At 39.0% G+C, this 13,006-nt stretch overlaps 1 protein-coding gene, 1 long non-coding RNA gene and 1 other non-coding gene across 4 annotated transcripts; 1 reads left to right on the top strand and 2 right to left on the bottom strand.

Annotated features, from left to right (window-relative positions):
- Positions 1–4,402: 4,402 nt before the first annotated feature.
- Positions 4,403–10,299, bottom strand: LOC131307244 (mRNA cap guanine-N7 methyltransferase 1). Its single transcript, XM_058333656.1, has 13 exons — positions 9,985–10,299; positions 8,886–9,025; positions 8,715–8,783; positions 8,534–8,605; positions 7,976–8,077; positions 7,667–7,723; positions 7,232–7,370; positions 6,671–6,735; positions 6,506–6,556; positions 5,888–5,950; positions 5,298–5,421; positions 4,923–4,984; positions 4,403–4,810 (listed from the first exon to the last, which is right to left on the bottom strand). Exons 1-13 carry the CDS (start codon positions 10,061–10,063, stop codon positions 4,712–4,714), a joined length of 1,122 nt encoding a protein of 373 aa, XP_058189639.1. The 5' UTR covers positions 10,064–10,299; the 3' UTR covers positions 4,403–4,711.
- On the bottom strand, positions 9,177–9,263 carry TRNAS-GGA (transfer RNA serine (anticodon GGA)). Its single transcript has one exon. It is a non-coding gene; the product is annotated as a tRNA-Ser (tRNA).
- A 504-nt stretch (positions 10,300–10,803) lies between the features above and the next one.
- Positions 10,804–12,610, top strand: LOC131307250 (uncharacterized). 2 transcript variants are annotated; one of them, XR_009194056.1, is made up of 3 exons: positions 10,804–10,841; positions 10,990–11,309; positions 11,779–12,610. It is a non-coding gene; the product is annotated as an uncharacterized LOC131307250 (long non-coding RNA). The 2 variants fall into 2 exon arrangements; XR_009194057.1 differs by lacking the exons at positions 10,804–10,841; positions 10,990–11,309 and adding an exon at positions 10,942–10,989.
- Positions 12,611–13,006: the final 396 nt, after the last annotated feature.

The following is a 13,006-nucleotide window of genomic DNA, read 5'->3' as shown; positions in this document are numbered from 1 at the left end:
AACTATGTATAAATCGGAGTTCGGGAGTGCTTGTGGCAAACCCGCAAAGTTTGACTATCGCGTTGCTTTTTGGTCAGGCGCCTCAGGCGCAATTGCCTGCGCCCTGCTGCATCCTTGAAATTTCATCACAAGCCAAACTTTGCGGGCTTGCCCCGGTCACTCCCGAACTCGGATTTGAGTGTAGTTTGAACCGTTAGAAAGCTTGTTGAATCTAATTTTTAACCCAATTAGTTAGGATGAAAAAAAAATTGTACGTCAAAAGATATGACTCCTTTACCCTCAGTGAGATGAAAAATAAATCATTTCGGTAAAACACTCGCAACATGCTCATTTTAAATCAGACCGAGATCTATTATATATCAATAAAAAGGTTTTTCCAAGTACTTAGAGAAATTAGAATCCAACCATACAAAGAGGATAATTTTGTTTACGAAAAGTAGGTAGAAAACCATCCATTTACACTACCACCCCTCCACCACCATTGCTACCACCACACCCCTCCTCCAGCATCACTTCACCACCTAGACTGCTATCACTTGACTGCCATTACCACCACACTTTCTCTCAACAACAACCTTTGCCACCAAACCTCTACTTTACCTCTTTTGATCTGATTTTGAAATGAGGGTGATACAAGGAGTTTCCAAAAATGAATTTTTTTTTTTGGCTCAACAGGGTAAAATTTTCATGTCTTCTAATCTATAAAAAAAAAAAATTGATGCAAACCACTTCGGTTATAAAGTAGGTTCAACAAGCTTTCCAACGGTTCAAATCATGCACAAATCGGACTTCGGGAGTGTTTGTGGCGAGTCCGCGGAGTTTGACTTAATATGCAGCAATTTCTTGTGCCTCGGGCTCATTTCCATGCGCCCCGGCGCATCCTTGAAATTTCAAACTTTACTGGCTTGCTCCGGTCACTCCCGAACTCGGATTTGCGCAAGGTTTGATCTGTTAGATAGCTTGTTGAATCTACTTTTTAACCCAATTACATTTTCAAAACCACCCATCCAAGGAGTGGTTCAACTAGATGAAATTCAAAGCTGCTTCAAAGAAGAAGAATTGGATTGATGGCCGGCATCTGCAGTCGATAAGAAGTCCAATCTAGTTGAAGAAGCTCTCTGGATGACCCGGATGGGATCCCCAGGCTCATGGTTGAAGACTCTATCTTTCATTTCCTTCCAAATGAACCAGCCAATGGTGGCTGCTCTACTCAGAAAATCATAATTTTCCCATTGCCTAACTGACTGTGAACTTTGAGGGTTAACGTTCAAATTTAAGTCCATTCCAGACCAAGCCGCATTGGTCTGTTCACATCCATTTTCATGTTTCAATAGAACATGCACGTTCCATATATTTGGATTATTCACAAAAAAGAAAAGAATGCACTTTACCAAACATGCCTGGATCCTATCACGATCTTGTTATAACAAGAAGAGGTCTTTCTCCATCAATCTCGTTGCCTCTCGTTCTCCAGGAATTAGAATACCCTTTTTGAAGTTGAAATTAGAATATGGGTTACTTAAGATAGCGAATCAACCTCTTTTTCTCTTTGGTGGCTAGTTCACGCCATGTTTTGCTTTTTTAACAAGTGAAAGCTCCATTGTTGATGTACACTTTTCGTCATTGTTGGAGTGATGGGCACTGGACCAAGTTTAATCATTCCAGAGGAGTAGCAAAAGGTTTCTTCCGTAGATTAAGTACCCATATAAAAACATTCAGGTGCTACGTTATCACTGCAAACACAGACTGATTAACTACCCTATAAATCCATCACCAGCAACTTGAACCTCGTCTGCAATAACCAGTACCCAACAGCAGCACCGAGAAATGGCCAGTTATGTACCGAAGAAGCAGAGATATTTTTTGTAGCAGCAGCACTCAGCACAGCCTGAGAACCCCTGAACTAGCGCTCCATAGCACTTGAGCACTTGTTTCCTCCCTTGGTGGCACCGGCAAGATCAATACCATCAGTAATTTTGCATAGCATCCACACACAGGCACTCACTCAGCACTCCACACCCGCTCACAAACCCATACCATGAAAACACACTCACATGCGCGCACGCACACACCTGGAGCAGAAATTGTCCAGAAGTTTCCAAAGACCAAACCGGATCCATCTGCAACATATGACCGAATATTAGAGTGCATCAACGTCATAATGCAGCATCCAGTCACAATAGCAGAAAGTATGAGTGACGCTTCTTCTATACCAGCATCAAACAGCGTTACCATCAAGCATCCAACTGTACAAACATTAACTGCAGCTTCCCAAACTAAATTTGCACCCCAATCTCAAACCTTCACTGCATACTCGTATTTTAAATCTGAATCACCGGTCATTTCCTGTTAGTAGCTGGACCTTACCTAAACCTGCGTACCCATACCAACTCAAGCCTACATCCTATTAGTTTACTACTTTCAAAAATAGGCTTTGATCCTATTTAACATGAGGGTGATGCAAGAATTTTCCAAAAATGATTTGTTTTTGGACCTATTGAGGGTGAAATTGTCATTTCTTCTAACCTATAAACATTTTTTGATGCAAACCACTTGGGTTATAAAGTAGGTTCAACAAGCTTTTCATCGGTTCAAACTATACACAAATCAGAGTTCGAAAGTGCTTGTGGCGAGTCCGCGAAGTTTGACTTATGGTGTAGCTTTTTAGTGCGGCGCCTCGGGAGCAATTTCCTACACCCCGGGCACAACTCAATGCGCCCTGGCGCATCCTTGAAATTTCACCACGTGCCAAACTTTGCGGGCTTGCCCTAGTTGCTCCCAAACTCGGATTTGCTCGTGGTTTGAACCATTAGAAAGCTTGTTGAATATACTTCTTAATCCAATTAGTTTGGATGACAAATTATTTGTACATCAAACTGTATGACTATTTTACCCCTCAGTGGGTCGAAAAATAAATCATTTCGGTAAAACGCTTGCAACACACTCATTTTAAATCAAACCGAGATCTGTTATTTATCAATAAAAAGGTTTTTCCAAGTATTTAGAGAAATTAGAATCCAACCATACAATGAGCATAATTTCGTTTATGAAAAGTAGGTAGAAATCCGTCCCTACCACCCCTCCACCACCATTGCAACCATTTAACCACCTAGACTGCTATCACTTGACCACCATTACCACCACACTTTCACTCTACCACCACCTTTAATTTGCCACCAAACCTCAATCCCACAACTATCACATGATCGCCGTGTTGAAAGTCTCCATGTTTCGCAATCCGACAAGACAATTAACTTTATATTTTTGATCCAAGAAAATTTGAAAGACCATATAATTGGCGAAATTTGTAGGCGCCACCCAAAGAAATGGACATCGCCTATGCTTAGAGCATGTCTTTCTTGGAGCAATTAACCACCAACATTCTACTACTATGCCAATAAAACAACGTATCTTATAATCCTTTTAGACATTTTCATTACTACATGCATGCGTATTTTAGTTTCGTAAAACAATCTTATTCACACTCTTTAAGCCAATCGTAGAAGAACCGATTACTGCAAACAGATCATTTTCCTCATTTAGGGAATCATCTTGTTTTCTTTTTTCCACTCTGTCCCGAAGAATGAAGGGCTGAGCCAGTCCATGATCTCATTCTCATTTGTGGGCACCATTTGAAACCATCGTTTCCACTCGTTTTAGTTTTCAACTGTTTACGACAAATTGTTTTCATCAGTTGGGTGAGATGATCACTCAAAGATTAAGCATGAAATAAAACCAGCAAATTAAAAGCTAACATAAATCAAAATTCCGTCCATCCGTCCAGCATGATCCATATTTTTTAAAACCTTGTACAGTATTATGAAACCTACTGAAAATATGAAAACAATTTAATCCAATCTAAAACATATTTAGGATTACAAAAGGCCGGGCATCGAATAAGCCTAGCTAAAACTGCGACTTCTTGATGTCATTTCGGTCATCTTCTCATCGATCAACGATGTTACATTTGATTTCCTGCCCATTGTTACAGTCTTCTCACAGTACTTAGAAATTTATTTGCTCTTTGTACCAACTCGTTTTGGGGGACGAATGTGAGCAAATCCCCATAAAAGAGAGTCCAGAGAGGTTCAACCAAATAAAACCTTCATTCAAACCATGTTTTTCTTTCTCAACAGGTGAAAACTCCATTATGTAGGCATATCTTCTCTCCACCATTAGTAGGCAATGGGCACCACTCCAAGCTTCCTTGTTCCAGACAATTAGCACAAGGTTTCTTTTGTAGAATCCTTTCCCTGTAAATGCAGGGACTGCTTCCCATAACTGCAACTATCAACACACACGCATGCGCGCGAGCACACACACACAGAGAGAGAGAGAGAGAGAGAGAGAGAGAGAGAGAGAGAGAGAGAGAGAGAGAGAGAGAGAGAGAGAGAGAGAGAGAGATTCAAATTCCATCCATTGTTTCACCCGGGGAGCTAGCTCAACTGTTTCAATACATTTCGAGGAATATACATACATTCAATGTATTTCCTTGGAAGCAGAAGCTGGGAAAACCACTACTACATTGCATTTTTTCTTGAATTCTACAAAATTCTATGGCGAGTTAAATCTATAACAAAATCGCAGACGATTAATAAGAAACACGTTTACTGCCAGTCCACCATCAACACGTTGTGTTTGGCCAAGGGCATTCTTCCGTGTTTCGCTTTAAGGTCCCATACCGTGATAGATTTTGGGACTAATTTCCGACTCACGATGATTGGTCAATAAACATTATGTCTTCTTTTGATATAAGCATCTTGCCTTTGTCTCGTCTACCATTTACACGTGTCTGCTCAGGTTGGCCTCGCTGCAAGAAATGTACAATTTTCACCCGTAAGCTCACATGAATTAAATACACACTTGTTTCACACACCAATACGACATCCGGAATTCCACAATAACAGGGATGCAGTGTTTACCTTCCTCAATACAAATGATAGATACAGATAAGCTACTTCCCACTCATCCGGTGATAATGTACCTGGATATTGCAAGGCAAAACCAATAATATATGTTTCAAGTCTCAAGCACAAGACGCAAAATCCAAAGATAGTATGGCTTGAAAGTTGAAACAAAAAATCAGTATGAAGCTGGTACACGTGGCGCATGATACTAAAACCCAGAAGGAAGAAGGGAATTCAGTATTAAAATAAATTATTGGTCGTTAGTTTCTGAAGTTTACACGATTCCCAGCAACATAAAAGTTGAATTACAGAGACCGAAATCTCAAGACACTGAAAAAGGGAAGAGGAAAAAAGAAAAAGAACGAGAAACAAAGAGCATGTCAGACTTACTCGGGTCTTTGTTTCCATCTCCCAAGGCCCCAAGTCTCCGCATGAGCTCAACAAATTCTGGTCTCTTCAAGTATTCATCAACAAATTCATGCGAGTTTTTCACTAAAACTAGCTCCAAATCGTACTGCATAACTCAAAACAAGCAAACCTGCATCAACATTCTTACTATGCATCTTAATGCTAAAAATCAGAGACAATATCTTCAGTTATTCTTTCAAAGCAGGAACACATCTAAATAGTTCGAGAGAGTATGGAATGATAAAAATGGTGCATATAATAACACCTTAAGTTTCCTAATTCAAGTAGCGTTCAAGATTGCACTTCTGGCCTCACTGTGTGACTGACTGGAGTCCCTTTTTGTCCTTTCTAGAAGCATTGGGTAAGGCAGCCATCCAAAGGCAAAAGAACAAAACTAGTGCCTTTAGATTTCTCCAATCCCAAGTACACCCATTTTCCAACAGTAATTTCTTTGTTTAGAAGCAAGAGATGGGTGTTTAAGAAGACAGAAGGAATAGACTAACACAAATGAACAAGTGGGGTATTATGTTCAGCAGCCAGGATAGGGCAAAATGAAGCAAACATATTCATACCTCTTCTGCCAATGATTTGAAGATGTGAAATGGAACAATCCACTCCGGACAATCAACAGCATCCTACAAAAAAGGTTAACTGTTTCAATATATTTGTAGAACAACCAAACATAGATCGATACTTAATGTAGCAATAAAATGAATGGTCGAATGACAATAATATCCTGTAACATGGAGAGAAACCACAGATCTTGCAATAGAGTTGAGGGATAAAAACCTTTCTACTTTTCTTTCTATCTTGGAAAAGCAACAAAATCATTAACATATTAAGGAGGGGTGCAGATAATTTATAATTAAAAAAAAAAAAAAGAGTAAGGAAGGGTACACAGAAAGAAGTAAGACAACCAGTAGTCATAGCATGATTGACTGCAAAAGACACTTTAAAGTACCCAATGCACAACCGCAGTTGATCATGTTCTTACTTAAACTTGCTGTGACCCCAGATGGCTAAAAAAAAGTCGAGCAAGAAGGTCCGTAGACCCTATTTGAGAAAATATAACCATTGCCATGACCCCAGATAGCCAAAAAAGAGTCAAGCAAGGTCTGTAGACCCCATTTGACAAAATACAACCAACTTAGTAGGTAGAAATCAGAGAAGAGAATTTGAGGGAATGTTACCTCAAGATGGAACTTGTACTTTATACCAAAGGGACTTGAAGACTTAAATTTCTGAACCAGGAAACAAAAATAAATTCTATCATGTACAGTACCCGACAGCAGAAAATGAAAATGGTAATTTACTAGCGCCCAAATACCATATCACTACATCTATGAGAATATCACCTTGTCAGAAAATTCTTCATCAAAACGTATCCAGTAGACACTATTACCAAAAACCAGTCCTTCAGCTGCATATTCACAAGTGAAAGTAACACCCATCACAAATTGAAAAACCAGGAATTTCAATGCTTATGTAGAAATCAACAAAAGGCCTTTTGTCTCACACATGCATATTATTCTGTTCCAAGAACAAAAAGTTCATAAGCATTACACATTTTCAAAATTAACTCTGATTGTTAAGGCAATCACCATGACTAATGGGGTTTCTTTTCCAGGTCAGAAGTCACTCGGGTAGAGCAACTGCCAACAATTCACATCATGCCAAAAACCAGAAGGAAAAAGAGACTGGGGTTTCTCGCATAAAGCAACTGACCAATGGAGTTTCTTTTCCAGGCTCAGATCATGCTACATAGTCCAACGAAACAAAGAGGAGTGACTACATTAAGACTAGCTGCAGAGAGCAACTGCCAACAATTCACCATATATACCACTCAAATATTTAGACTCTTTTTCATTGCAGTAAATACTGGAAGGAAAAAGAGAGAACCAGAACAAAAAAAACACCTTCTCTTAGTTTTTTGATGATAACATTGGCATCAGGCATAGTTCCTATAAAAATGCCTCCTGGACGAAGCAATGCTGATACATTGGCCAAGGCCCGACGCGCACGTGCCTCAGTAGACCACGAGTAATGCATGGCAAACTGCAAAATTTCAAGTTTCCATAAATCTACTGGAGGCCAATTAACCATCGATAATCCATTAAACTCAAAAACTAAGAAAACAAAATGCAGAACTTGCATAATTGACTAGAGATATGGCATTAATTTCCAAGCACAAACAAACAAGGAATCTGATCTGTCAAATTGTTTGCAGAGAGATCATTTCCTGAAATTATTCCTAAAGTAAAAGCAAATGTATAACCCAAAAAGAAACAAACAATAGAAATTTTTAAAAAAAAAATCAATTTATCTTACATAACAACAAACGAATAGCTCACCTGGCAACTACATATATCAAATGGTGCATCTTCTTCCAAAACATTGTCCAGACGGATCTGATAACCAGAGAAAAATATCATAAATGAGATTGTATTATTCTCTCTTCCTCTTTCGCCAAGAGGAATCCAGCCTTCATATTACTAAGGTGCTGGTTCAGCACCATAAAGCAAAGCAGCTCGTAAGGCCACTAATTTTGGAGGTAAAGTTCACCAGCCAAGTGACTCCCGGAGTTCAACCTTAAAATTCTGTTAATCAATATCCCAAACACTTAGCTGGGCCATTCATCCCACGAAGTAGCACAAAGTTACCTCAAAACAATCTCCACACATAAGACGTGCAGGGAATGTGAACTTTTTACGACGTTGATGATGTTCTGCATCACCATTGTAGCGGGTACGGCAATCTTCTATCTGTCCACAATTGTTGAACATGATTTTTCATTTGTGAGCAAAATTGATCAAAATGATGGGTTGAAAACCTCATTCAATACTTCCCAAAAAAAAAAAAAGATGACAGAAAATGTATTCCCACAAACAAGTTATCAAAACTAATTCTATTTGTGGGATCTACCAGAACACAATGTGAATTTTTTCGAAGATGATGGTGTTATTACAAGTCCATCTATGTGCTTTTTTCCTTTTACCAGTAATCGGCCAGCTAAAAACTCACTGAGAGAAGACACAAAAAAGTAGCAAGTAATTCATGGCCAAGGAAAGCTTTCGCATTTTCCACTCCACGCTGGACCCCAAAGAAATGCACACAGGTCCAACTTGGTTAAATTTAATACCATAACAAGCTTCACTATCCACTGTCCGCTTAAGTAGAGTAACAAATGGAAAAACAGACATCGAAAGTTAATATCTTACCGAGCCTTCAGCTATATCAATGCCAACGTAATATCCAATATTTGCTTTGTCCCATTTGATTAGATCTCCACCCTAGCAAATGTTTACGAAGTCCAAGGGCCATGATTTCAAATACGTGCACAAAACACCTAGGTAGCTAAATATCAACAAGGATTTCTACAATGCAAGGGACTTGTGGTACCTTGCCACAAGCAAGATCAAGAACTGCGTCTCCACGGTGTGCATACAGTTGAATTAGGACACTTTTAATCTGTTTACCGAAACAGAAAATAGAACAGCCTTAATAGATAATAAATCAATCTACCATTGGTTTCAAAGAGAAAAATGTGTTCCACAAGATAGCATGCAGTACCCAGTTGTTAAGTTTCTTCAAATGAATAATAGGACTAGCTTCTCGCTCTTCTAGAGTTTGATTTGTCCGTGCACTATAATGGTCTGCCACTTTCCTGGCAAATATCTTTGTACTCTCATCCTCCAAAAACTGTGAATCGCCTGACCATCACACAAAAAACATTTCTTTACAAAAATTCAACAACTCTGTTTGCCTGCTAATCTATATCAAAAAGTCTAACTGTTGGAATAATGTTATCTATTGCTATTTGATACATTACAGTCAGAAACATTGGTCCATTAGCTAAAGGTAAGGAAAGAGAGGGATTCGAACCCTCGGTAAACAAAAGCCTACATAACAGTTCCAATGCTATGCCTTGAACCACTCGGCCATCTCTCCTACATAATGATTATGACCCAGAAACGGAGTGAATAGCGAGTCATTCCAATTATATTATTATTGGACAGGTATAACCAATCAATTCGAACTAGAAAGAAAGTTTTCATTAAAGTAAGAAAATGTAGCAAGATAATAGAACGTCAATTCTCCACCTTAGCTTAAATTTTAAATCACTCTTTCGTAAAAGCTTCCTCAAAGTGGAAACCCTGAACATAGTTGAGATTCAAACTTTCTTTAAAGTGGAAACCCTGAACATAGTTGAGATTCAAACTTTCTTTCAGTTTCTTCTGCTTTATTCTTAACATCCAAACGGACGGCAATCAAACTCAGATAACACTATCTTGGGCTTCCTAAAGCCTGATGATTCAATTTGGGCCGCGCTTCGTTGACTACTCGGGGTTCGACCCGGTCAGCTCACGGGAGTCGGAGGCGTGATGTGAAGTCTAGGTTATAAATACTTGCTATACACAACACCCGATGTATCTTTACACTTCACTTGTTTCATAGCAGACTGGTGTAAGCTGTGCATATACTCAACTTTTTAGTCGGGAATTGCATAAGAAAAAATCTGCCTTGCATTCTTAGTTTCTGTTCTTGTTTGTTGGTATGGCCGATTTCTCAACAGAATAACCAAAATTATCAAATAATACGTCTCCTAAAACCCTCAAATCAAAAATCATGGATAAAAAATGGACCGTAGATTACAAATCGAGAAATATACCATCTGGGTTGGGTCTGAATTTGGATTGAGGCGGTCCGAGAGAGGCCGATGATGAAGACTCTTCGTATCCTCTCTTCATCTCCGAATGACAGTAATAAAAAACGACCCCTTTTCAATCTACAGTAATAGAAGTCTGTGATTCAATCTGGATTGAATGTTTTTGGGTTTGATATTGGAGGGAAAATTATGAGGGAGGCTGAACCGAAGGGGCGAAAAAGTGCTCGGTGAATTCTCTGTGAGCATATATATACCGGAGCGTGATGAAAACGGAGTGAATTCCTTCCGCACTAAGATGGGCTTGATCCAGTGTAGCCAATTCTATTTTCAGGAAAATAAATTCACACTGATCACCTCCGATCAGGTACCGATCCGCATTCGATTAACGTGATATTCGACAGGGTTTATCTTCTTGACAATCTCTACAACTTGATCAGTTTGGATCAAGAAATAAATTCGGAATGAGATCACGATTTGACTAATTAAGCATCGCAGTTCCTATAATGAGAGCTTATGAGCTCGGTTTTTTATCAAGTGTGGTCAGTTCTATTTTTGGGAAAAAAAATTCACATAAATCATCTCCGATTATGTATTGATCGCTAATAGAATAACATGATCTTTAAAAAAGTTTATGTTATTGACAAGATCTACAACTTGGAAATTTTGGATTGAAGAATAAACCCTAAATGAGTTCCCAATTTACTAATTACAGGGTGCCACTTCATTTTAATGGACTTCTCATATTGAAGATGAGAAGTCTCTGCGAATACAGACCGACGCCGTTTTGATAAACCTTCCCGAAATATTCAGCCATGAGACATCGTTATTTCTATGTCCGACGCTTTCTTCCTCGCCCAAAGGTAAACAGTCGTCGTCTCCATATCTCTCTCTCTCTCTCTCTCTCTCTCTCTCTCTCTCTCTCTCTATATATATATATATATATATGTGTGTGTGTGTGTGTGTGTACATATTTTATCTCACTACATGTCTACATCCCTCGCATTTCAGGTATCGATTTGTACATTAAGCCGTCGATTTCATCATTCCATGTTACCTAATTTAATTCAGGTCGATCTTCTTTGTCGGTTTTGTCGGTGCTTGGATTTTTTGTTTTAATTTGGCGTTTATTGTTATTATTGCCGGTCTTTATCGCGAAAACTATCATTTTCCATTTCTTTAAGATGTACTTGTATGTGAATTTCGAAGTGTAAAAGCCCCTTGTTGATTATCTGGTGGAACATTGGCTGTGGCGCCAATTCTCTCATAACGGAGCTGGATGAAAATGTAGTTAACGGAGCTGGATGAGGTAGCCGCGTGAATTCAGATGGGTTTCCTTCAAATTTAAGACTAATCACCCCAAATCCTTTATTCAGTATGTCCAACATTAGTGTTCTACCAGTTTCCAAATTTTTGAGACTCAAGAATTGATGCAAGAATTTTTTATCCTCGTGTAAGAATTCTTTCTGTTAATTTTAAAACTCTCCGTTAACTACATTTTCTTTGCAATTTGTATTGGTTGTATGTACATTTACCTCCTTTAACGCCAAATCCTGTGTCCGTCCTTGGTTGTGTCTTTTTGTGCTTGGATTGAATTCGTTTTATGGAATTCTAGGTATATGAGTGACTTGGCAAATCTCTCTCTAAAGATAGATATCATGTTTCGTCTTGAGACAAACAGAAGCATTTGAGTCCTGGAATGATTTGGGAATGTGATTTTTATTCTTCATTATGTGGTAGTTGATGGTACTTTATGGCATTTTTATTCAAATTTTGTAATTAACTCTGTTTGTTATTCAGTTGCAAAAGAAGCAGCGACGCCAGATTCTGCTTTGAAGTTGCCATTGACTGCAGAAAATGTGGAGGGTGTGCTGGATGAAATCGACCCTATCTCATTGCAGACGGTGGTAAAGTGGCACTACATGAAATTGAGGGAAATGTTGTGAGGTTGAACCTACGAGGAGCATGTGGCTCCTGTCCAAGTTCTGTGACGACTATGAAGATGGGTATCGAGATTCAAGCGTCGTTTAATGGGAAAAAAATCCCTGAAATATATAGTTGCTTTGGAATCAATAGCATGAGGAAACTACATAGAGAAGGTAATAGTACATGTGCATTTGTCATTGTCCGATAAGTACTAATGCATCTGCATTGGTTTCATATAAAATGATATGGCTCGTGCTGACTGCTGAGTCTGCCCCTTTAGATAGAGACGTGAACGAACATAGTATAACTGGGGGAAATGGTGAGTGTAGACATGACACTAGCTGGGAATTGATATTCATTCCTAGCTATTCCTTAATCCTAGCTAGCAGCAAAAGCTTAGTCTGATTCGAAGTTTAATCCGGTCAAACGAATGGAGCCTCATTGATAATCTGGAAGAGTCACAAATACTTCTAGATATATGTGGTTCCATCATTTATTTTTTCGAATAATAGGGAGTAGTTTTTTGACTGATTTTACTTACTGATATGAGTCTTGATTTCTTCATGCGCGGGAGTAGAAAACTCGAGTCGTTGGTCCGCGGCGTCTGCCAGACCCACTGATTGGATTTCGATCATTGTATCTTGGGGATAGACGTCTAAAGATTCCGTTAGCACCGCAGCAGTGACAAATCTATTTTAGACAGTGTCAACCTAGTCTTGATCATTTTTATGTGGTTTTCAGATTCTGTTTTTCTTCGATTTTGCCGATTATGATTTCATTATTTTAGTATTATGGTAACACAAAAACTATACATCTTTTGCTAACAATTTGTGTGTGTGTGTTGTACCTGCATGAGAACATGACAAAAGGACAGTGTCACAGTGGTTGATTACCATCTTCCTTTGATCGCTTCCATGGTCTTGGAGTCTTCCCAGGGTCCGTAGGTAGCTCACAAAGGTCACCATTAAATGTTTTAGTTGTCACAGAAGTCACCATTCCTTAGCCCCTCATCGGTTGTTAGGCATTTGCACTTCTTCTATTTCATTTCCATGGCGCTTCACTGAACAGAGAAAAGCAACTAGAACAGAGCTAGTATCCGACC

The sequence above is a fragment of the Rhododendron vialii genome, chromosome 11a (assembly GCF_030253575.1).
Source record: "Rhododendron vialii isolate Sample 1 chromosome 11a, ASM3025357v1".
In the NCBI taxonomy this organism is placed as follows: Eukaryota; Viridiplantae; Streptophyta; class Magnoliopsida; order Ericales; family Ericaceae; genus Rhododendron; species Rhododendron vialii.
Note: the sequence above shows the minus strand (reverse complement) of the source record. Positions and strands in the feature narration are given on the sequence as shown.